Here is a 25,371-nt window from a genome sequence, read left to right as displayed (position 1 = left end):
TAATCAGTTAACTCTTTCACTGCCACTGACGTTTAAAGACGTCAAGTAAAAACCTACGGTTCACTGCCAATGACGTCAAAAGACGTCATCCAATGATTTTTTATTTTTTTTGAAACGGGTAGAGGAAACCCTTCCGCATGTCTGGTGAAAGTTTCCAGTCTGTCTGTTGTGCCTAATGACTATTTTTGGCCCCTAGAGGGCAGCGATGACTCTCTTTTGACAAGATCGGGTGGGCGTCAGTAGAGGCGGAGCTAGAGCGTCGAGCAGGAGATGAGAATGGAAGACAAAGGAAAAATGGCGGCCGGTCGCGAGGAGCTCACGCCGAGACATTTTTTTCAAAGACCAAAAGCATCGCTGAAAGAGCACATTGTTGACGACAATGATCATCATCGATGATGAAGATGAGGGTGGTGACTCCGTGGTTGGGAAGCATTGACGCGGCAGTAGAAGATGTTAGATGGAGCTAGATGGAGGAGGGAACGGGCAATGGCGAGCGTTTGCAAGCAGCTCTACACTTACAAGACGAAAGGCATCGACCAACGCTAAAATAGTACATTGATGACGACGATGATCATCCTCGATGATGATGAAGGTGAATCCGAGCTTGACGGCGAAATTGGAACCGCTGACGCGGCGGCTATGACGGTGTCGTAACGCGGAACACAACCGAGCACGCACAGGCGGACGTTCGATCGGACGACGGAGAGTGCCCCGAGTCCAATGCATATTCATCGGAGGAGTGTGTACAGTCTGCTACTTGCTTTTTATTCCCCGGAAAAAAAGGCCGTCAAGAAAGTGTAACGTTTGCACGCAAAACGGACCAATGCGAAAGTGAAAGTAAACTGTTGTGCGAGTCCTGGCGTCTCCTTGCACGCAGGAGAGCGTTACAAAAGGAAAAACTGTATTTGAAACATCCACGTAATTGTAAGTAGTACCACAGTTGCACACATTTGGAAATAGTTTGCGAAATTGTTTTGTCAAATTGTTACACTGTTGAATGGAAATAAACGTATTTTGCAATCAAAAAACACTTTTTCATTGTTGGTGAAAGCGTTTTACAGAAGTAAAGCACTATTTAGGTGTTTGTGGCATCATTCATGGACAAAAAGAAGTGTAGAATTCACTAGAGTGCATGAAATAACATCGTTTCACAAAAAGCTCTTTTTCTCCGTTTTTTGTTTCAAAAGAGAATTTGGGTGAAAGTAACCATTTTCTATTGTTGATTACTGAAGAACGGAATAAGGTAGAAACAAACTCTTTTCTGATGAAAGATGAGAGTCCAATCTTTCATTTGGTAGTATGTGTGTTTCCATAGTCCAAACACAACATTTTCTGTGGACCTTGAAAGATCACTCAAAATGCTTAAATCGGCTGGCAGTGGGGACAACCCGTTTCTGAAAACGTCTGGCAGTGAAAGAGTTAATTACTTGCATAATTTAAAATGGGAAAGGAAATGACCCCACTATTTTGACATGAACAAATATTCTGAATTTCATACATAAACATTTATTAAATGAATTACTTTATTGCAAAAGTTATGTTTATTGCTCAAACACAACCTGCGCTATCTTTAACGTAACCATCCACTGTCAGCTAAAGGATAATCTGTGGTCAAAATTAATAATGCGATGAATCTGTGTTAATGATTAATGCGATCATTTTTGGGGGATTAATTAATTAGTTAACGCTTTAACTTGGACAGTATTTTTTTATTTATTTTTACAAACCCCCAAAATAGTCAGAAAAGTGCTAACAAACTTTTTTTTTTCTTAGTTATGTAAATTTGTGAATTTGTGGGGGCCGAACTGTGAATATGCATTGACTGTAGTTTTAAGTTGTAAAATCACCATTCACCACCAGATGGCAGAAATGGCTTAGTTGCGATTACACTTGGTCTTTTGCCCTATACTCCAACATACATTGGCCTAATAATTTTTTTCTGTTTTGTAATAATATGCAGGACAAATGTAGTATTTTGAGTGAGTTGATTTTTGTGTGAAAAAAATGCTGGTTTGCTGGTCAGCAGTTTTGCGCCATCCTTGAACATTCAATTTTTTTATGCAAGAGATGGGTTATTTTGTTGTTTGCTTCAAACCCTTCCGTGTTGTGTTAGGATAGTTGATCTTTCATTTATGCATTAAGAAATGAATAATGATAAATAAACTATATTAAGATCATGTATTTTGCACGTGCACATATTTTGTCCATATCTAAAATAGCATTTTTGTCATACATCTGGTTAGGTAGTGTGTGGTATTATGTGGGCCGCTGGTAGCATTGAAGAAAAATTGGTGCTGACACTTTATTGAATATCCAGAAGAATCTTCAGGAGGAAGCTAAACACCTGAAAAGCTCCACAAATAAGTCTGCTGATGCTCATGCAGCATAATCTGAGGAAATGAACCGCATCAAAGTCACCGTAATCCCGCCCTTTAATGCATACTGTGGATGAAGATGAAAGGATGTAAAGTCTCCAAAAATGCTTTGAAGGATTTATTTTTTTTGTAGCTCATCCCCCAGAAGACGTTATGTGTTTTTTTTTTTTAATGAATGCTTTGGGAAACTCTCCCACTGATGTGATGTGCCTTTTTCATGGTGTGTTTTCCTTTCACACTGACCTGTAAATGGGGGTAAATAGACTAGGTTAAATGGAGAATTGCCCACAGTCAGGTGAGAAAGACCTGCTAAACAAACTGTGCAAACAAACGGGTCATTTCGGACACCTGCTTCTGACCCACTCGCACTTTTCTTTTCTATTTTTGTTTAAGTCAGGCTTGGACTTCTTATGCAGTCTTCTCATTTCCCTCCACATGGAAGGCCACGTTCACTGTTAATTTGTGTTTTTTGGGGGGGGAAGAATTACATTTTATGTGTTAGAATATGCTCAAACAAATGTTTGTAGTGTGCATTTTTGAGAAAATTCAGTAAAAATACACAATGTAAAGCAGATGTGAACCGAAAAAATAAAGAAAGGCAAAACTGAAAATGTGTCATGTCATAAAACACTGAACATCTTTGAACCTTTGTGAAATCAGTAATTTTTCTTCAAAATGAAGCCTATTTAGTTTCATTTGTAGGTTACTGACTTATTCCCATTTTTGAATGATGTCACCTTTTTAGTGTGTACTCTAAACTGTATTTTTATAATGTGAACAGTACTGTACTTCCTGCCACTGTGCACAAATGAAGGCAGATATCCTGGCAAAGGCTGGCGCCATAATGAGACAGTGACGTCAATTGGAAACAGAGTCTTTACAGTCGTGATTGAGGAACTCAGCCGTGGAATCAAGCTCCTTCATGGGCCGACGAGCTTTGGGGAAGGTACACTTATACAGTCACTCTTTGATTCAAAACTGAAACTCAACACAGAACTGTTCAAAATTTCCAACCTGCATTCAGGTTAAAACATAACATCTGCAATGACTAAAGATTATGATTATTCCATTGCATCTCATTCTAAATCAGGGCTGGGTGACTGGCGGCCCGTGGACTGCATGCGGCCCGCACCCACGCTCGAAGTGGCCCCTCAATTAATGTTAAAATAATAATATTCATTAATAAAGTAATAGTAAGTAAAACATTACAGTAATACATTTTTGAGAGGGGGATTATAAATGTTTCCTCTACAACAGTGGAGTTTCACGTGGTTTAAACACTGCTGGTAGTTTTGTTAAAAAAAAAAAAAAAGTTGAGGTATCGGAATCAGAATCAGAATCAGCCAATCTTCAAAATGAGATGACTCGGTCTCAGACTCAGGTCCAAAAAAGTGTGATTGGGACATCCCTACTGAGTAGTAGAACAATAAGTCTTCTTTGTTTGTGATTGTGTGACTGTATTGTACAGGACTGCCTCCTAGTGGCCAATGCGGGCACACCATAAGGAGCAGCACACTGAATTGAACTGCAGCTTTAAATCATGATACAGAAACTGAATGTTTTACATTCCTTTTCACTATAGAGTAAAAAGTTAAAGTATCACTGATTGTCACACCCAACTAAGTGGGGTGAAATTCGTTCTCCGCATTTGACGCATCCCCTGAGGGAGCGTTGAGCAGCAGGGATTGCGCCCGGGAATCATTTGGTGATCTACTCCCCCAATTCCAACCCTTAATGCTGAGTGTCAAGCAGAGAGGCAAATAAGTCCCATTTTCATAGTCTTTGGTATGACCCGGCCGGGGATTGAACCCACAACCTCCCAGTCTCAGGGCGGACACTCTACCACAAGGCGGCCATGGTTCAGGGTGTAGAGAAGGTCGTTCAGTAACCGGAAGGTCGGCTGTTTGAGCCCCGCTCTCCCCAAGTCATGTGTCGTTGTGTCCTTGGGCAAGGCACTTCACACACATTGCCTCCAGTGCTACTCACACTGTTGTATGGACGGTGCGAATGTTTGGTGGTGAAAGGAGGGACTACAGGCGCACACTGGCAGCCACGCTTGCGTCAGCCTGCCCCAAGGCAGCTGTGGCTACTTAAGTAGTTTACTGCCACCACAGTGTGAATGTGTGAGTGTATGAATAATGTATCCATTCCATTGTAAAGTGTCTCTGAGTGTCTAGAAAAGTGCTTAATAAATCCGATGCAATATTATTATTATTATTAAAGCCATTGATCTGGTCATTATATTACTCTGCTTTTTATAAAGTACTACATTATGGAGTGCTAACTTATTTTATTTATTTTTTTTGGGGGACGGCTGCTTTTCAATTCATTTCAATAGGGAAAGAAAATAATATTTGAGATGAGTGTTGTATCACTATATCTTACAAGCTGTTATATATAGAATTCTCTGTAGAGCAAATTTTAGGACGGCACCGAAGGCATCTGGGCAAGGACGTGCGAGTGCACTGGCACGTAAGTGAGGCGAGGGCTGGAGTGATCTTGGGTGAGGTCCATTTTGTCTGCTTGTAGCATCCATGCGAATGGCAGCACACACGGGGAATTAAGTACAGTAACTCCCGGCGAAGATGGACCAAGGCGAAGAGCGAGTAAATACAGAATTAAATCAGAATTCCTGCTCTTGCTGGTGTGGTGCAGCCAGACCGGACTTGGGGTGGGTTATGCAAATGAAGTCTGTCTGTCTGCCTTCCCCCTTCAGACGCTGCCTCTTGCTCACACCCACACTCATTCATGCATCGTGCCGTGTACAAGGAGGGCTGAGCCTCGACAGCGGGTCCCCCCCCCACACCCCCACACACACTTATGTGTGTGTGTGTGTGAGGCTGAAACATTTTCTGGAGACACCCTCTCTATCTCTCCTCTTCCCTCCTCCAGCACACCTTTGTGCTGTTCACCCCCCTTCCTCTTGAGCCACACAAGCCTCCTTCCTCTCTCCTCCGTCCGATGTGCGTCCGGCGCAGTTAGTGTACCAGCTGAAGGCAACACGGTCGAGATGCTGCTGATGTGACATCAAAACTGCATGAGGTCTGAGGAACTTCAGCACAGCACCCTGAGGAGCCAAAAGGATCTCACTCCTCAGCCTTCATTTCTTCTGCAGCCAGCTTCCTTTTCCAGACTGAGGGATTAATAGTAAGGCGAGCTCAAACAATGGATGCCAAGTTGCGCCAGGTGCTTGCGCTGGTTTGTCTCCTAGGAGTCTTAATCTTTGCGGTGGACAGCAAAGGAACTTTCTATGGAGGTCATGTCAATCCGTTTTATGGGCACAGATACAACATGTTCAAAACTGGACTCAATCCTCAGCACACCCCAAACAAGCCGATGACCAGACACAAGTAAGTTTTCTTCTTTCGAGACAGAGAAATTGTCATTCATCTTTAGCCGACAATTCTTTATCCAGAGTTTAACTATTACCAACCAGAGGGCCGTCCCAACGCTCTTCCCTTGAGAATCACCAGGTCTCTTTGAGTATTCCTTTCCAGAAATATGGTTTTAGTTAGGGCATCAGCTTTGTAATTGATCCTTGAATTTCAGTCTCTTTTTTTTGTAGTTTGCACCTAAAGCCAGCTGTACTTGGGCAGTGGTATGCAAGAACAACAATGACATAGAAAGCCCATGTTTTGGTCTTTTTGGGGCATGAGCTAATAACAAGTGTGCTGATTCCTCACTCTGTGTGTGCGTGTGTGATAGGAGGAGGGGGGAGGGGGGGTACTGGACTCCATTAGTGTCTTTACAGTACAACTAGGCACCCACTGCCAGAAGGAAGTAATGCGACTAATAGCCAATCAATAGAAGTATCGGGAGTGCAGATACCTAGTGTCCTTGCATCATCAAATGAGGTGAAGAAAATTCTGTTTCCAATCAGATATTATCACATCTTAGAAGCCTTACATTTTGGGCGGTCACGGCACATGAGCAGAGAGGAATAACAATCCTGCAACATGCTTGGGATTTGAAAGTCATGAAGTTGTGAGCTGGAACAAAGCTGTGATATATGTTTTTGCTGGATCGAGACGACTGATGTTTGGCCCTCAGGGCTTTGTTTTTCCCCCTGCCTTTCCTGTCTCTTTTGCTTGGCTTCCCCTGAGAACGCTTATAGCTTTGGACAGCTCCCCAGCTACCTGCTGCTTCACTCAAACTGCCTCAAAACTCTGCCTCAATCTTGCCATGTGCACTCACCAACAGAGACGTTTTACTGAGGGCACCAAACTCAATTTTTCAGTTGCGCTGAAAAATTCTTTCCATAAATGATTAAATTGTGAACAGAATTGGTGACAAAGGGCAGCCTTGGTGGAGTCCACCCGTCACTGGAAATGAATGTGGACCAAACAGACCCACAACAATCAGAGACTTAAGCAACTCTGGGAAGATCTCATCGATCTTCAGGACCCTGTCAGCAAGAAGCTTTGTAAAAACCTCAGTGACCTTCCATCTGAGAAATGGGAGAGCTCACATCAGAGTCCCCTGACTCTGCTTCCTCATGAAAAAGTATGCTGGTAGAACTGAAGAAGTATTCGCCACACCAACTCGCAACAGGTTGAGGTGCTATTTATTCTCACTTTTCCATCTTACAAAGCCCTCAAATCACTTTACAGTTGACTACTCATTCAACTACTGACGATGCTAGCATCAGGAGCAACTGAGGGTTCAGTATCTCACTCAAGGATACTTCAACGTGGTCACAATTGCATGGGATCAAACCCACAACCTCTTGGTTGGGAGACGAACACTCTACTACTGAGCCACAGCGCCCCACAAAGTTAAAGGTGTGCTGCTGAACCAGAATTTCCTCAAATTTGTCTGGAGATGTACTCCATGGCATCACAAATCCCAGAAGCAAATTTTTGGCTCAGCAGCAACCAAAATCCATCCCGTTTTGCCTGGTAGTACCCATCAGCTGCCTCCAAAGTCCCTCAGGCCAAAAAGGCTGACGGGGCACATTTTTCAGCTGGGCAGCATCCCTCACTACTAGTGTCCACTAACAGGTTCGGTGATTACCACCACAATAGGCACCAATCACCTTACGGCCACAGCTCCAATCCTCAACAATGGAGGCATGGAACATGACCCACTTGGACTCAGAGTCCCCCGCCTCCTCATAAACATGGTCAGGGAACAGGGAAATATGCCAGACATTCCTAGCAGAACCTCACAATATGTTTGGCTCTGCCAAGTTGGACCACCATCCAAGCCAACATACCACCAGTTGGTGATTGATTGACAGCTCCGCCTCCCTCTTCACGCAAGTGTGCAAGACACGTGGACTCAAGTCTGATGACTCAAGTCTGATGACGTGAACTGGCTATGATTACCTACATGAGCACCGAGACTACCCTCTCGTTCACTGAGGTGAACACAAAGGTACAGGCACTGAGCCATTGGCCCCACAACTGCTTGGCGCCTCTCACCGTGTGAACCAAAGTGTAACATAGACCCTCTCAAGAGGACTGGTTCTGAAGCCCAAGTCTGAACCTTCCCTGCCAATGATGTGGTATTCCACACCCCTGGAGCTAGCTTTGATAGCAATTTCAAATAGATTTATTATCGTCATCATTACACTACAAACAAATAATTTTACTGAACTCTTGATGAGAATAGACTGAGCACCCGTATGTGCATGGCTTACAATATACCTTGTACCTTTTCAAGCATGTCACCTTTGATTGACTGGTAAACCTGACTTTATAGATAGTTGGGTTGGTCTATAATAGTCAGTAATTGCTTGCTGTCAGGGTGATAATTCTCTACATGTGCTTGCAAGTCTAACTATAGCCATTATAAAAGAGGTGTTGACCTACCTTAGCCATAGTTGGGCCCTGAGGACACATAGAACTAAGACCACCTCTAGAAATAAATCAGCCCTGTTGCTGCCAATTGAAGAGATACTGTACATAGAAATAACACACATCTATTGAATGTGTGTCAAAGTGTACGGCGCCAACACAACTGTGTGTTTATATGTGTTAAGGCTTGGGTAGATTGTTGCATTGAAAGACTGTGGTCACACATAAAAGTGATCATCACAACCACTTACTACTGACAGGAAGAGTGCAGCTAAAAATAAAAAAAATAAATAATGTAAGCACCACCCCACGTGCATCTATCATCATGACAACACACCAGTGGACCAGCAAATACACAACAGGTGGAACGTTGTCCCCAGGCTTGGTTGTGGGCGATGTAGATCACTTATGATCCCAGCAGATGCCACATGCCATCACTGAGCTGGTCACAGATCTATCCAAAGGCTTTTCAGTGATGCATAGGACAGAGATCGGGACGGGGGCGGGGGGGGTTAAAGGCCACAGAGGTCATGAAGGTCAAGGGTTATGGCCTGTTGTTGTAAGTTGGTGTTGGGTGTCCAGTGGAGAGCAACGCTGGTTAGTAAAATTCCCGCCTCACCTCACAGCTTGATCAAATGTTCTGTCATCATCACCTTTGTTGATAACATCTTCAAACACTTGAATGAGCTCTGCTATTTATTTACAGTTGATGATGGACGTGCTGTCATGCCCGTATGCCAACATTACAGTAGGTTGCCGAGTCATCAACTTGACTTTCAAGCCACTGGGACAAATAAGCTATTTAAAGCAGCAGGAGTGTGGGAAAGTTGCCCTTTTGCTGAGGTCCTACTAATGGCGCTCACACATGTTTCCTTTAAATATGAATCTGCGGATCATAGCTCAGCTTTGCATAAATAAACAAGGGCTAAAGTGCAGATCCGTGCACGGCAGCGATGTGGCCAGGAAAGTTTTGGTTACCTTTGAACGGAGCCGAGCTCCCTGCAGTTGTTATGCTTAAGCTCCTCGCCTGCTTACTGTATCTTTGAATTTAGTCTGCGACTGACATGAAAGAAGTGACCTCCATCTAACAGTCATTTATTTATCTGACACACCAGGAGGCTTATTTTCATATATTTATGTGGGAAAGAGCTGATAAAAAACATCTTTAAAAATGGCTGCTGAAGTTTATTGACTGAACTAAAGACTGTCTACCGCATTCATGAAGGGCCAATTAGAACAGCAAGCAATAGATTACTTCCTTGACAGGCAGTGGCGTCATAAGAGTGATGATGATTCTACATGCCCATGACTGACAGGGGCCTTACAAAATAGTGTAACGTTGTTGAAATAGTCAGGCCAAGTATGGCACTAACAACTCTTTTTAATCAACAGTTTTCAAGTACCAAACAGCAGGCTGAACTACCAGGACACAACAGCCAATAGCGTGCGTAGCTTCCAAAAAAACAGTCTGTGATGCCTTCACGAGTTCAGTTGGCCCATCCAGACCGTTGGAAACGACCCAACTCACAACCCCAAAGATTGCTACAATAGGATTTTAAATGTGCAGCCAAAAGTAGCCCTTCGCCCAAAAAAAATGGTGTTAGGTAACGCTAACTACTAACACACGTCGGTTTGAATTTAATTTTTTGGAATGTGCAATCAATTAAAAATCAGTTGATGAACTTATTAAGTTGTCAAGCAGAAATTACGCTAATTCTGCATTGCTTCGGAATTCTCAGTACAAGACAGGGCCAGAGAGGGAGGGTTTTGTTCACAGATCATTTTACTAATGTTCTACTCTCATCTTTGTACTGACAATTTTAACAATGGATTGTTGAATTTGGGGGAGATTATTAATTGTTAATTTTATTATTTTAAGCGAAAGCGGTCTCTCTGTAACTCTTTCAGGGACAGTGGCCACTACAGTGGACAGATGAAAGGTGACAAAGTGTCAATAGCATGTCAACACTTTTATAACAATAAAGTAAACTATGCTGAAATAAGTTAAAAGAGAGAAACTTATATACATACAGCCAAACCATACATACATTTTCTACATTATAGTTTCAATCTACAAGTGCTGTCTTACTTTCTTCAGTCGCATGACGAATTCAAAGCATGGCATTGCCGCGGTTTTCGTTACACTCCCAACAGCCAACACAAAGCAGTAATCCTTATTAGCAAGTCCAATTTTTAACCTCTCTTTTTCTAGAAACACTGAGAAGTATTCTTACTCTAAGAAGATTATGTGCTTTGCCAAATGCCTGAGGATAATAATTAAAAAAAAAAAAAGTCAATGGTGTGTGGTGTTTAAGCGTTAGAACGTAAAGTAGTAGAAAGCACAAACAGAGAAAACCTTCCGTGACTCATCAATTGCAACCATGTTAATCGAGAGTCATAAGAAAGTTAGATGAAATGTCACAATTTGTAGCCCATACAGTCAGTCAGCTCCTAATTAGATGTGAAAGGATCCATTAAAGATTTATTTATTTTAAGCCAGCCCATTCCTGTCATAAAGCGTCAGTGTTCATTCATGGAGTCAAGAACCCTGCAGGTGAGAGGCGAGGAAATAATGAGGAACGTGGGCGCGTTGGTGCCACTCTGTCAAAACACAAAACTGAGAAAGTAGCAGCTTGGAGAAGTCGACGAGAGAACAGACAATCATTTCTCAGAGTGATCAGACGAACAAAATGAGTAAGAAAAACGAGCAAAGGCAGGACAACGTGCACGGGTCGCTAATTAAAACAAGATTGTCTGCAGATTTTTAAGAGGGACTACAGAAGGCTTGTGTGAAAAGGGGGGCTTTGGAAGGTGAGTTGTTTTGGGCCGAGCAGAGGGAGGAGGTCGAGCAGCAGCAATATTTGCCAAAAACACTGCACGTGAAAATTCAAGATAGGAATTCCGCCGTCCCCCCTGGGAGACGCAGCAAGCCAGCTTACAAGTGTAATGCTAGACTGGAAATATTTACAGTGGGATGGGGCTGCTGGTGGGAAAAAAAAGACAAGTGACGAAGGACAATATTTTGGTGTGGGCCTGCAGAGACGAGGGGAGCGGGAAGCGTGGCAGGAGGAGGTGAAGAGGGTTTTGTTGTTGATTGGAGTTGGAGCGGGTACAGCCTGCTGTGATTGGGAGGACAGTTTTGCTTGCTTGAGCATTTCTTTTAGCATGAGCTCAGATGGGTGGTTCCGACAATGTGGACCTGGTGTTTTTAATATGCCGGGAGGTATTGGCACATTTGTACAATCGTGAAATGCACAAGAAGCCACATCTTTTGAAGGCTCTGTGAATGGTCAGTCTACAGTGATGCCTTTAGTGACCTGAAGATTTTCGAGATACGAACTGTCCTGACATTTTTATTTTTTTAAATTAGACTTGCAAACAAAAATTCAAGATATGAGCACTGTATGGTCTATGAAATCAACTCAAATGACTTCACAAGAAACAACAGTTTGGTAGATAGTGAACAATTCTGCAAAAGAAGCTTCAAGCTGTTTATTGCCACTGAAAGTTGTAGTTTACTGTCAAAATGAACATAAAACAGAGAGAAGTACACGTTTGCCTTCCGCTAGCTTAATGCTAACACACAAAGCAAAATCAATAGCTAGGGGCTGGACTCACTCCTAAAATGCTGATTTCGCTAATCGTGTCGACATCAGCAAACAAATTCCAGAAACGTATTTCCCCGCAAAAAAAAGACCTAAATTGTAAATGGAGAAGACTCATACTGTCTAGTGCTTTATCTACAACATATGGTGTTCAAAGCGTATTACAAAGCCCGACATTCAGTTATTCGAATTCCTGCCGCATTGTTCTAACCACAGAATAGTTGTTCTTTTAAGCTTCAAATTGCTTTCCTTAAGTAGACTGTGGCATTGAATTGTGGCCAATGGTAGAATCTGGGTCGGTTATTGTACACTTTGATGTTGTAAAATAGTGGTCCTCGCGGCATTTTTATATCATATATTAGCTAGGTAGAGCAAGCCTTGGTGTGTGTTTGCCTACAATAAGTCCATTATAGCTCATGGAACTCTTTAGCGATTTTGATGATTTAAAACTTTGATTTTGATTTTCATTGCACAATTGATTGCTTTGAATTCATTTGGACAGAATGTTTACTGATCAAGGCTACTTTTATCACTATCCTGCGTGCATTGAGGTTTCAGAGAAAGTGTGTGTGTGTGTATAAGTCCGCATAGGCAGTGCCGGGGTTGGTCCGCACCTAAAGACGTCATAAAGTGAGCACCTGCTCGTTTTCTCAGGTTGGGAGGGGCTGGTTCTTGGAGAGCAGAATGACCTAGAATTTCTCATAGAGGGAAGAATGGAGGAAAACACCACTTCGGTGATGTTTTTGGTAAGGAATTAGCATTTTATCATGGCTAAAAGCTAAAAAAAAAAGGCATCGACCAACGCTAAAATAGTACATTGATGACGACGATGATCATCCTCGATGATGATGAAGGTGAATCCGAGCTTGACGGCGAAATTGGAACCGCTGACGCGGCGGCTATGACGGTGTCGTAACGCGGAGCGCAACCGAGCACGCACAGGCGGACGTTCGATCGGACGACGGAGAGTGCCCCGAGTCCAATGCATATTCATCGGAGGAAGTGTGTACAGTCTGCTACTTGCTTTTTATTCCCCGGAAAAAAAGGCCGTCAAGAAAGTGTAACGTTTGCACGCAAAACGGACCAATGTGAAAGTGAAAGTAAACTGTTGTGCGAGTCCTGGCGTCTCCTTGCACGCATGGGAGCGTTACAAAAAGAAAAACTGTATTTGAAACATCCACATAATTGTAAGTAGTACCACAGTTGCACACATTTGTAAATAGTTTGCGAAATTGTTTTGTCAAATTGTTACACTGTTGAATGGAAATAAACGTATTTTGCAATCAAAAAGCACTTTTTCATGGTTGGTGAAAGCGTTTTACAGAAGTAAAGCACTATTTAGGTGTTTGTGGCATCATTCATGGACAAAAAGAAGTGTACAATTCACCAGAGTGCATGAAATAACATCGTTTCACAAAAAGCTCTTTTTCTCCGTTTTTTGTTTCAAAACAGAGAATTTCGGTGAAAGTAACCATTTTCTATTGTTGATTACTGAAGAACGGAATAAGGTAGAAACTCCTTTTTTTCTTTTTTTTCTGATGAAAGCTGAAAGTCCAATCTTTCATTTGGTAGTATGTGTGTTTCCATAGTCCAAACACAACATTTTCTGTGGACCTTGAAAGATCACTCAAAATGCTTAAATCGGCTGGCAGTGGGGACAACCCGTTTCTGAAAACGTCTGGCAGTGAAAGAGTTAATATAAACACCATCGCGGGACTCGGCGCCACTAAGAGTGAAAGATCTATGTCTTGATATCTATGCCAACAGCCGCCTGCCTGAAATGTACGTGTTTTGCTTCTTTTTTCTAAATGACTGCTAGCGTATCAAAGTGTCTTGCGCAGCTTGGAAATTTGGTGCGCTGTTGGCCGGGGGGGAAAAAGCTCCGGGATCAACACTCACATTTGTTTTTGCTTTATGTCAAATCACCAGAGAAATTTTGCAGGGTGCTATGTTGGCTCTCAATGGTAGCACCATAACGACCGCCGGAACGAGACCAGACATTTCTTGTGAAATTAAGTGGAAGAGAGCATTTCACCGAAACTTCTCTTATTAGTGTGAAATAATCCCAAACTTTAAAAATACTCTGTCTTTGACCACTCTTTCTTCCTGGCTCGTGTGTTTTTTTGCTACATGAATATGCAGTAACCGACAAAGTGGAAAAATAACCACTGCAAAATTCTGATATAAGTACAGTTAAAAAAAAATCTGCGATGCACTGAACTGTGATAAAGCGAGGGACGACTGTCTGATGTTTCTTGAAAGACGCAACAATTTAGCAAACTTTTCTTTTCTGCTTTCCCCAAATGGGTTTGTGAAGCAAACTCTTTTGTGTGCTGAGTCACTGCTGGCTAAGTGAGAAGTGGAATAAGACCCCGATAGACAGTTTAGATCATTTCTCAACAGCAGCAGTTATTTTTAGGATTTATTAGGTGAATTGACAGCTTCTTTTTCCACTAATGTTTTTTTTTTCTTCTTCTCACACTTACCCCGTTGCCAGGCCCTGCCAATAAATTGAAAGCTTTATTGTGCCTTTGCTTTTGACACTTACTGGTTAATATGTGGCCACTCTTTGTCATGTGCCACCATTGATCACAAACCTATTATACTCTCTCAAGCAGCAGTCTCCTTGAGCTAAATTGCTTTTGAACTCATGTGTGAAAATAGCTCCTTATATACATCTTTTTTTTTCCTTTTTTTTTTCTGGAGAACCCAGTATTGTTCATTCGGTAATTTTACCGATTTGACATGTCATCATCATTGCTCTCTTTTTTTTTTTTGTATGTGGGTGAGTATGTGTATGTGCGTGTGTGCGTGCGTGCGTGTGAGTGTGTGTGTATTCATTAGTTCACCTAAAACCTATTAAAAAATCCCATACCTTTCACCTAAACCAAACACTTCCAGCCAGAGTCGTGAGGCCATCAGGAGACCCGAGGAAGGACCAAAGAAAAGAAAGGAAAGTGAAATCCAGCACCGATCAGACTCCTCATATACATCGAATCTCAGATCACTTCAGATTAGGGAAGTCATAATTTATCCTCACTCTTCACAGAAGCAGACAAAACAAAGTTGCAGCCAATTTGAGAACGTTACAAATGAGTTGCTATTTGTAGAGATAAAGTATGTGTGTGCTGAGATATGGAAATAAAAGACTCCACTTCTTGGTTACACCTGTTTCAGATGTGCACGTGCAACCTATAAAATTGGACATCCCTCTTTCTGTAAAAGTCAACTTTATTGAATAGCCCTTAATCATAAAAGCACCTCAAAGCGCTTCAGAAATCCTCAGTTGACAAAGATTAGAAGACATTCCCTGATCTGAACTCCCCAACCGGGCAAGGTTAAACTCAAAACCTTGGAAAAGGACCACAGATGGTGAGATCCCCCTTCCAGGACGTATAAGACACAACAAAAATACCACCCAGCGATGCAAAACCCTTTTGACAGATGTGTGAAAACGGTCATACAGTAACACTTAACATTCACACATGCGGCGCCTGCTCCCAATCAGCCGCAAGCCCAGAAAGCCTTTTTGTACTACACAAACACATCACAATGCTTAACGTGACTGCTGCTGGAAATCTACAAAGACACCGGAACTATTTCTTTGGAATTTACATGGATAAACTTCCACTTAGAGTACTCTGGGCCCATTACTGTACAATTGTGTTGAACGTGATGTCGATGCCAGATTTAACGCATGCTGAAATATAAGAAAGAAGTTTTGGTCTTTTTGGAGGGATAAAAGACTTGAACAAATCATGCTGAGTAGATCATGAATGCAGAGGAAATGATAAGCAGTGTTCCCCTTCAGGGATAAGTAAGTATGTATATGCTTAGTATATAGCCTGCAGGTGGGGCGGTGGCAGTGCATGAGCGTGAATGCATTTCAACCGTTTCAACAGCAGCGTCGGGAGACGTATAGAAAGAGAACATGTCTTATTGCTGTAAGATTTTGGTTGAGGTTAGTTGAAGTTAAATGTCACTACTTGTGTAACATATTGCATTTTTTTTTCCAACAATGTCTTTTTTCTTTTCTTTTTTTTCCCTCTGTTTCCAATTGATTCTCACCATTCCAACTTCAACAGTTCCAACATTTCACACCTTCCAGGCTACTATTTTTCTCATTCCCAACATTCACGTTTCCACACAATCCTATATTTTGCATCCACAAAATCTGCATTCATTTCAAATTCAAATGATCAAAATACTTTTACATTCTGACCGATTTAACCCGTTACATCTATGAACCCTTCAGCTCATCCCTATCACAAATGTTTGTCAAAAGCCAAATATTGCATTTTTTTTTTTAAACTTGTTTAAAGTTAGTTTATCAGTTTGGTTTAAAAACTCAAATATTTCATTTTCCATGTGCCAGTAAGAACCGAACTAGACAATTTCTGAAGGCATGTGTTGCAAGGTATGCAAAAACTGTAACTGACTTTTACGTCTGATTACAGAATATGAGGACACAGATGATATGATATGCTGCGTCTTCTGTCCGAAGTTGAAGGTATTAAAGATTTAAAGCAACGAACCTATTTGTATTATCTCATACCCTCACCCAGTAACAATCCATAAGCGAGTTGATAAGATACGCAGTTATTGACTATGGAATCAGGATTATTAAATTCGGATCAATTTCCATTCCTACCCATTAGGGACATTTCAAAATTCCGACCTGTAATTACAATGTTTACAGGAATTTCCAGTTGTGTCATTGATATGGACCTATAGTCACCATCTCCCAGTGCCACCAGCCAACAACAGTTTGCAAGAGGTGCCTGGCGGGCCTGCAGTGCCCCGTCCTGCTGCATTGGGTTGGGGGCGCGGGCCGCGTTGGGGTGGGGGGGCATCCTGCTCCTGGGTTTGCTCTCCGGCCGGTGGCCCCTGCGGGGCCCGGGGGTCGTCCTTTGGCACTGCCGCGGCCTGGGGGGCCCTGAGGTGCTGCGCTTGCTCTGTCCTGGCAGGGGTCGACGGCTCCCCCTCTTTGGTGGAGATTTTCATGCATGCCAGATCCACCACACCAGCATCTATCGAAACTCAGACACAATCTGCTTCTTCCTCAGGTCATTGAATCGGTGGAGGCTGGTGTCTGTGGCTCTCACTCTGCTTCGTCTGTCCTTCCTTCCTTTCTTCAGTCTCTCCTTTGGTCTCTTGAGGTCTCCCTGATTTGTTGGAATTTAGATGTCTCTGGGGTTGGTGAAGGACTCTGGTTGGTGGCCTGGTGGGTGGTGTCTGGTCGGTGCTGGATTTCACTTTCCTTTCTTTTCTTTGATCCTTCCTCGGGTCTCCTGACGGCCTCACGACTCTGGCTGGAAGTGTTCGGTTTAGGTGAACGGTATGGGATTTTTTTAATAGGTTTTAGGTAAAAAAAAAAAAAAAAGTTTGCAAGGGGCCCAAAGCAGGAGATGCCTAATACATTGTGACCGCAGCGTCTAAAGCAGTGCCATTGTTTTTCTCACTGATATGGGCCAATGTCAGCCGTCCCTCTGGGCCCCATTCAACTCGGGGGCCCTCTGCGATTACCCGACTTGCCTGGCCAATTCGATGAGTCTTTGATTGCATCTTCCCTCCCAATGCACGACCTGGCAGTAGTTTGCATGAGTCATTGTGACTCCTGCACATGAGGACATACAAACACTGTCAACACGGTGGGTGATTAGCAGGCCAAAGTTTCTCACAGATTGTAAAAGGCGATCCTGCCTGTTCACCCTCTTAACCTGTTAACTCAGAACATGTTGGGCCAGCTCAGCCCCCGTGTTTTCTGCTCCTCAGAAAACATGGCCTTGTCCGGAGCAGCTGCAGAGCAATATTAAGGGCCGCATGTGTTGCTAAATACTCCCGGCTGAATGAAAGAAATTGTTCACATGAGAGTCAGAAGAGTGCAGAAAATCATTTCCTGTGCTGCACGGTGGAACATTTTGGTGTTGGAGGCGCTTTTCTGGCAATGATGAGCGAAGGAAAGGTTAAGGTCCAGTGCGATGACATTTCTTTGGGGGAAGTACTTTGCGAGTAATGACTCTGCAATCTAAGCAGTCTAAAATCTGAACTGTATATGTACGTTTGTTGTCTTGCATGCTGTACATTTAGCAGCATGATGTCATAGCAACTGGCTGTTTCCTTAAGCAAGATTTGAAATGCTGTTAAGGAGCAGATTATTATTTCATTATATACAGTTTAATGGTGAAAAGTAAGGCAAAATGGGCACTAGAAAATGGCAACTGATAAAGTGATGAAAAGTAGACAGTAAAACATATACACCGCCCATCTAATCAATGCTTACATTGAAGGAATTAAAAGTGCTTAATCGTGGAACAATGCAAAAATCAAGAACAGATGGAAGTGAGAATTACTGAAGAATTATGAACTCATGAAGGTTTCATTTTGGATGACAAATACATGAGGAAGAAATATTGTCATCACATGCAGCTGGACAAGCAAAGGCCTTTGGATGAATCGTATTATACAATATTAAATTCCAATTTCCCTTTCCTCTCCCTGCAGAAACCACTGTGCCTATGTGGTCCAGAGGAACATCACATGCACCATGCAGGATGGAGTAGCAACATACGTGAAGGCTGAGTACACAACCAAATGCATCTGGGGGCAGAAGTGTCCAGTTATCATGTACGTTTACACGCAAATGGGAAAAAAAAGGAAAAATGTGCCGTGTAACATTACATGTATTATCTCACATGCAAGGGGGAAGGGGAGGAAAAAAGCTTTTGGAGTTTGCACTGTAACAAGGCTGCCCTCTAGTGTTAAAAGGTATTCCCCCACAGACAGCAGATGAGTGGAAATTGAATTTAGATTTCAATTAAATACAGTCATAGTTGGTTCATGTCACTTTTGAGCAAACTGACAGTGGATTGACTATAAATATATATATATATATATATATAAATAAATAAGGAAAAGCAATGTCAGACTGTATATGCATATCCTGAGTGAGTCTTTGATTTGCCTTCCAAAGGCCCATTTGTAATAACATTCTGTATCTCACAAGGGAAATTAAAGGAGTGGGTTTTCCCTCCAAAAAAGATGACTCACTTCAGCGTGAGCCTGTGCGCGTGTGCGTGATGAGACAAAAGTTGATTCCAAATCAAGCAATCAAAAAGAAATCCAATCTTAACGAAAGGTAACACAAGCATCCAATAATGACCCTGGTTCAATCTCTTGGTCCTAAAGACACATCATTTATATTACACTTCAGACTAATCTCCTAATATCCCCCCTAATCCGTCTTTAATCCCACAGACAATGACTACATCCCGTTATCTTTGCCATGCTCTTCTCATCTTTTTGTCCTCTGATTGGTCTGTAATAATTAGTTGAAACAAAGACTGAATTAGTGATGTGAAACAAGTTACCAAGCCCATTTAAATAAATCCTGAAGGTGAACTTGTTTTCTTGTTTAGGTACAGGACATTCCACAAACCAACATACAAAGTGGGCTACAAAACGGTGACTGAGCTGGAGTGGAGATGTTGCCCCGGCTACTCTGGAGACAACTGCTATGACGGACCCACCTCAGTGCCTGATTCGATACCTCCTTTAAAGGGAGCAGCTTTGCCACATCGCCCCGGGATAAAGGTTGTTCCCCATGGGCCGAGAGTCCCCGTTGACCAGAAGCCTGGAGGAGCACAGCTGGAGCCGGGCAAACTCTACCCCAACATACATGATCACAGACCAATACCCAGCGGACAGTTGCCTGCGGGAAATGGAAAAGTAAATACTGGTGAGAATGAATAGCTAAATAATGTCAATTGGGGCCGGCGTGACTCCGTGGTAGAGTGGTTGTTTTCCCAACCCAGAGGTTGTGGGTTCGATCCCATGCCATTGCGGCCATGTCAAAACTGTTAAAACGCTGCGTCATCAGTAGGCGAATGAGTAGTTGTAAAGCGCTTTGAGGGCCTTATAAGGTTGAAAAGCGCTCTATGAATGAAGTACCATTTACCAATGCTTTTGCATCAGACCTCCTTTCTTTGATTGTGCTTCATTCAATTGAAAAACAGGTAACACATTTGGGGTTTCTGGAGTGAGTGGCGAACGTTTGGACCGTTTGGAGGACGACCTACGCCGCCTCACTCTCGGCCTCAACTCTCTCAATGGGGCGGTGGCCGGCCTGGAGGAGCGACTACGTACATCTCTTCGGGAAGACACCAACAAAATCCTGGTCTCGCTGCTGCCCAGCCCGCCACATGGGCCTGACTCGGCTGTAGGATTTGGGGTGATCCCCATAGGCACTCCTGGTGTATTGGGAGGGGAAGAAAGCTTCAACAGGTTTGGAGATCTTGCAGGGAGGGTGACAGAAGTCAAGGATGAGCTACGAGCCAAGACTCACGTATTAGAGGAGATTCAGGTTTGTGGCACATGTTAAATAGTTGAACACTTCTATGGCTTTCCCATTCCTCATTGAAATGTATGCCTCTTTAGGGAATGGTCTTAGGCCATGACGGGCAGCTCAAAAGACTGCTGGAAGGAGCAAGAGGAAGGCCCATCCCTGGCCCCAGCTCGGCTCATCTGGACAGTGTCCTGGAGGCCAAGCTGGCTGGGATCCAGGCTGAGATCCTGGATGGATTTGAACGGCGACTCTCCCGTCTGGAAAACCATTGTGAGGAGAGGATTGGGGCTGTGCAGAGACAGTGCCACAGGGAGCACATGGATGGCCAAGAACAGATGCAGCAGTCTCTTGATGGAAGAGAAACTGGGCTGAGGGCGGAGTTGGGCACTTTGCAGGCTCAGATCCAAGGCCTAACGCTTACAGAGAGCTGCTGTGGACAGGTATTAAAAAAGGAAAAGTCAAATCCTTAAGTAAATGGTTGACAGTTTTTCATATTGGAATTACCACGGCTCAAATCCTAGAAATAATTTACACACGTTTTGCTCATTTGTTTTCTTGGCAATATAAAACAAATATCATTAGGGACCCTGCAAAGTGAATTCGGAGATTTTTTTTTCTTTTCCTAAATACATTATACATGCCATTATTGATTCTCTGTCTCAAGACAGAACGATGTCATAATGAATTGTGTAGATACATCGTTAAATTGTATTTCACCATTTTAGTTTTCATGATTTGCATGGCATTTTGGCATCAGGCATGATCCTCCGCTCCCCCACTAAATAAGAACTTGAGTGGCTTTGTTGGCATTAGTGATTATCTGGCACAATTCAAGTTGTTATTGCTAGACCCAAAGCCTGTTAACTTATGAGCAAGTTGGTGGCTAGCGCCTCTTGTCGTGGCGTGGAAAGCCCCGCTGTGACCCCAAAATTTCAGTTGTATTGCAGCTTCTGCTAAGAAAGCATTAATCGTGCGTCAAAATTAAAATTGACTTCCGGGTTTGTAACGTATGGGGAAAGGGGGAAGTGACGTATGCCACAAAGCATTCAGCACATTTGTAGTTTTTTTGTGTGGCAGTGTTGCTACCATCCTCCTCAAAATTGCTTAGTACCAGTAAAATTGATACAGACCCCCTCAGGCCATGGCAAAGGTACCATTCAACTAGTTTTAAGTCGATGCTTCATCCGAAGAGTTATGAAAATATTTTATTAAGGTTGAAAAGTTCCTTAGTGCTACTTTAATTACTTGCAAAATTTAGAAAGGAAAAAAATGACCCAAATAGTTTGACATGAACAAATATTCTGTATGTCATACGCAAACATTTGCTTAATGTTAACTGCTCAAACACAACCTGTGCTACCTTTAACGCAACCATCCGCTGCCAGCTGAAGGATCATCTACGGCCAAAATAAAAAAAATTGATTAACCTTCGTTAATACATGATTAATGCTATTATTTTTTGTGATTAATCAATTAGTTAACGCTTTAACTTTGACAGAACTAATTATAAGAATTATAAGTTAAAGATGTTTTTTTTTAAATTGATAGCCTTACCATGAAATGCATAATAGTACATTTCAATAACTATCTCAGGTAGAAATTTGACATGTTTTTGACTTATACCAAACCATCCTTGATCATTGCAGGTGAACAGCCTCTCTCGACGTGTGCTGCTACTGGAGGAGTCTGTAAAAAGTCTCACAGAATCACAGCGTCAACTCCAATCAGCACTCAGTGAGCAGAGCATCCACGTGGAGACGCTGATCGAGACCCGCTTGGTGGATCTAGAGGGCCGTCTCAATTCTACTGAAGGCGGAACGGATGGTGTGTCGGGCTTCCCTGGTGGCCTGGATGGCTTCAAGAACATGCTGGAGGACAAACTGAAGACCCTGGAGGAGAGGGTGTTTGTGGCTGTTGAAGAGCTGAGCAACGCCACTTCACCAGCGCTCCTGGAGGGCCAGGTGGTCCCACCCCTGGAAACAGACATCGAGTCCGTGAGGAGAAAATTAGACGGCAATCTGGACGGCATTGAAAAACGCCTAGTGGACCTGGAGTTCCTCTGCACCTCCTCCTGCTCACCTTCAACTCCTCCAGCAGGGGGTGTCAGAGTCAGTGAAGCGGAGGCGGAGTGTGAGGACATGGAGAACAAGATGACCAATCGTCTGGACTCTCATTCGGACAAGCTGGACCGTCTGAACAGCACATTGAAGAGCCTACTCCTGCGGATCGCCCAAGAAGAAGCAGGCGACTCCGTCTACGGCGAGATCACCCTGCTGAAGGTCAACATCAACTCTGTGAACCGAACTCTCAAGGGACTAAAGGACTCTATTAGTTTTATTGCAAGTGAAGTGGGCCACGCCAACTCCAGTTGGGAACAGCGGGAGCAGCAGCTTGCCAATCAGGTGCAAGGAATTACCAAACTAGTGGGCCAGCAAGCCTCTCTCCTGGGGTCCGGGGAGAGGCGGCTGGCCCAGCTGAAGGGAGAACTTGTGGCCTTAAAGCGACAGCTCACCGGGGGGCTTCAAGGCTGCCGGACTACGGCCAAAGAAGTTCAGAAAGAGGTGAAAGATGTTGATAGCAGGGTGAGCCAGGTAGAGGGCCAGTGCAATAGTTTGGGGGAGCTGGCCGAGCACCTGGAGAGGATCAGGGCAGAACTTGAGAGACACTCGGACTCCTACCTGGCTCATATGAACGGCACCCACGCCGTACATTCAGACAAGCTTGCTGAGCTGAAAGGGGAAGTCAAAGACAATGTGCCAAAGCAAGGAGCAGCACCTAAAATAGACCAGTAGCATCCGAGCAACGACACACACAAAAAAAAAAGAAGGCTCAAATGATGTTTTCTGCTTTTCCCCACATTCACATTCAATCTGCTCTCCACACATACAAATTCATTGGAGTGGTGAAAGCCATTTTACATAAACCCGCCACCGCAGTGCCTCCAGATGACCTGCTTATGAGGAGAAGCACACACACAATCAAGAGACACACCTATGGTTGTGGAGCGTTTCTAATCGGCGGGGCATTTCACCACCACGTTTCTCATCTTTTTAACTTATATGAAGTTGATATTGTTAAACAGATTGTAATGATACTTTTGTATTAGAGGTCTCTGTGTGAGAATGCTAAACAAAAGCTACGTTCACACTGCAGGCAAATGCGACCCGGATTGGATTTTTTTTCCCCCCCTAAATGCGACTTGACATTTTTATGCCAGTCTGAACGGTCCAAATCCGATTTTTTTCATGTCCGACCCTGGTCACTTTCATATGTGGTCCTAGATCGGATACGTAGCCGAATTTTCGTAATGCGACCGCAGTCTAAACGGCCAAGTCGCATATATCCGACCGCTACGTCATCAAAAGTCCAATATGCATTCCGTGCGGGCGGGGGCATTAGCAGGAGCTCGAACAGGCTCGCCTCATTTTCACAAAACATTATTTTTACCCTCATATTATTTCTACCGTAAAATATTATTTCTACCCCCTCACTTCTCTGTAGATATGAGACTTATGAAAGTCCGTGGCCCTGACACGCTGGACCATACGTATTTACTTCTGCAAACACAGCGCTGTGAGTGACTTCGTAATTAACTAACTTCAACCCAAAAACGTATAAATACGTTTTTTTTAATACTTTGTCCGTATTTATGTTTTTTTTTTTTCATGCTAGAGCATACAGAAGGCTTTGATACAGCTTCTGACAAGTGGTTGCTTAAGACAATGGTAGTTATTACAATAAAACGGCCAGCAGGTGGCAGCAGAGTATAAGAGATCAGCCAGGGCCATGTTGCAACAAGTTTGTGAATAATGATGAAACTTAGCTATATTCTAATGCTAATTGCTGCAAAACGGAAACAGATACTAGTATACTTCTAATCTTTCTTTTAGTAGATTCCATGTTTTTATAGCAATAGAACAGAATATTCTGCGGACGTTACAAAATCAGTCAAAATCCAGTAAAACAGCAAGGAGCAAAGGGTGTTGCTTCAGTGAAAATGGGTGAGACCTGCAGTGTGAACGTAGCCAAAATGACCTGGGACTAATACGTTGCTACGGGTTTCTCTTGACAAGCGCGCTCTATACCTTCTGTGTAGACAATTGGGTGGTCTTTATATCACTTTGGTGCTATTTACATATTCGTAAACATCTGATTGTATACGTTAAAATATGCATTTCTCCACTGGCAGTTGTATGAATTTGTTTTGATCGCTTCAGGTTTTAGTGAAGTTCTGCAATGTACTATTAAGTTGGGAGACAGCACATTATTGGCTGAGAAATAAAATCCCAAACTCCCCAGTGTTGTGCATTTGAAGAATGCTGGAGCGTCGAAGTGTTATTTAGTCTGATTAATGAGGGTAATAACATCCAGCAAAAGCTGGGCTGTGGTTACGCTATTTAATTGATTACAATTTTATTTATCCCTGAGGCTAATAGTTTTGCGACAGAGCTGATATTGAGTTTATATTAGATTTTAAGGTTTTGTTATGGAGCCATTTGCCATGCCTTTTTGTGTTTTTATTGAGGAGCAATATTAACGCTAAATAGTCTTGCATTATCAATTCACATAAAAGGAACACAGCCGGGTACTCGTTATGTATCCTGATGGCCACAGGAGTGTGCGCAAGCTAAAACTTCGTCGGAGCACATTTGCTTTCACGCTTCCTTGCAAAAAAATGCTCCGAACAAGTCAGATTGTGATGACGTCTCCTGTGCTCAGCTCTTTTCAGGTCACATCTTCATCTCAGCTCTGGCTGGGCCCCATTTAAACTTCCGTTTAGCGCTGCGGGAATCCTTGGTTGGCTTGGATGTACCGTACGTACACTTGGGCCACAATGACAGGTGAAATGTATTTATTTATTTTTCACCTTTATTTATCCAGCTATTCTATTTTTATTTATTTTTTCCTGGAGAGCTCAGTATTGTTCATTCGGTAATTTTACCGATTTGACATGTCATCATCATTGCTCTCTATTTTTTATTTTTTTAATTAATTTTTTTTTTATTTTGTATGTGGGTGAGTATATGTATGTGCATGTGCGTGTGAGTGTATATTCATTAGTTCACCTAAAACCTATTAAAAAATCCCATACCGTTCACCTAAACCGAACACTTCCAGCCAGTCGTGAGGCCGTCAGGAGACCCGAGGAAGGACCAAAGAAAAGAAAGGAAATATTCAGCTATTCTGAGACAATGATGAACTGATTTTCATCTGCAACTGGCTTCAGACAGCAGAGTTTTTATTTTTTT

The 25,371-nt window shown here is 42.9% G+C and overlaps 1 protein-coding gene across 2 annotated transcripts in view; it reads left to right on the top strand.

Moving 5' to 3' along the window:
- The first annotated feature begins 3,198 nt into the window (after window positions 1–3,198).
- The window catches only part of emilin3b (elastin microfibril interfacer 3b), a 22,724-nt gene continuing 551 nt past the window's right edge, over window positions 3,199–25,371 (top strand). The window contains exons 1-6 of one of the 2 annotated variants that reach the window (XM_077574470.1): window positions 3,199–3,321; window positions 18,283–18,405; window positions 19,197–19,516; window positions 19,794–20,140; window positions 20,215–20,562; window positions 21,769–25,371. The exon at window positions 21,769–25,371 is cut by the window's right edge and continues 551 nt beyond it. In XM_077574470.1, the coding sequence (XP_077430596.1) occupies window positions 18,326–18,405; window positions 19,197–19,516; window positions 19,794–20,140; window positions 20,215–20,562; window positions 21,769–22,914 (2,241 nt within the window). In that variant the 5' untranslated portion in view covers window positions 3,199–3,321; window positions 18,283–18,325 and the 3' untranslated portion in view covers window positions 22,915–25,371. Of the gene's footprint in view, window positions 3,322–5,159; window positions 5,726–18,282; window positions 18,406–19,196; window positions 19,517–19,793; window positions 20,141–20,214; window positions 20,563–21,768 lie in introns of those variants that run through there. The other variant, XM_077574463.1, reaches the window with a different exon arrangement.

The sequence above is a fragment of the Vanacampus margaritifer genome, chromosome 1 (genome assembly GCF_051991255.1).
Source record: "Vanacampus margaritifer isolate UIUO_Vmar chromosome 1, RoL_Vmar_1.0, whole genome shotgun sequence".
Lineage (NCBI taxonomy): Eukaryota > Metazoa > Chordata > Actinopteri > Syngnathiformes > Syngnathidae > Vanacampus > Vanacampus margaritifer.
The sequence above is the reverse complement of the archived record's forward strand: the minus strand, read 5'-3'. Positions and strand labels throughout refer to the sequence as shown.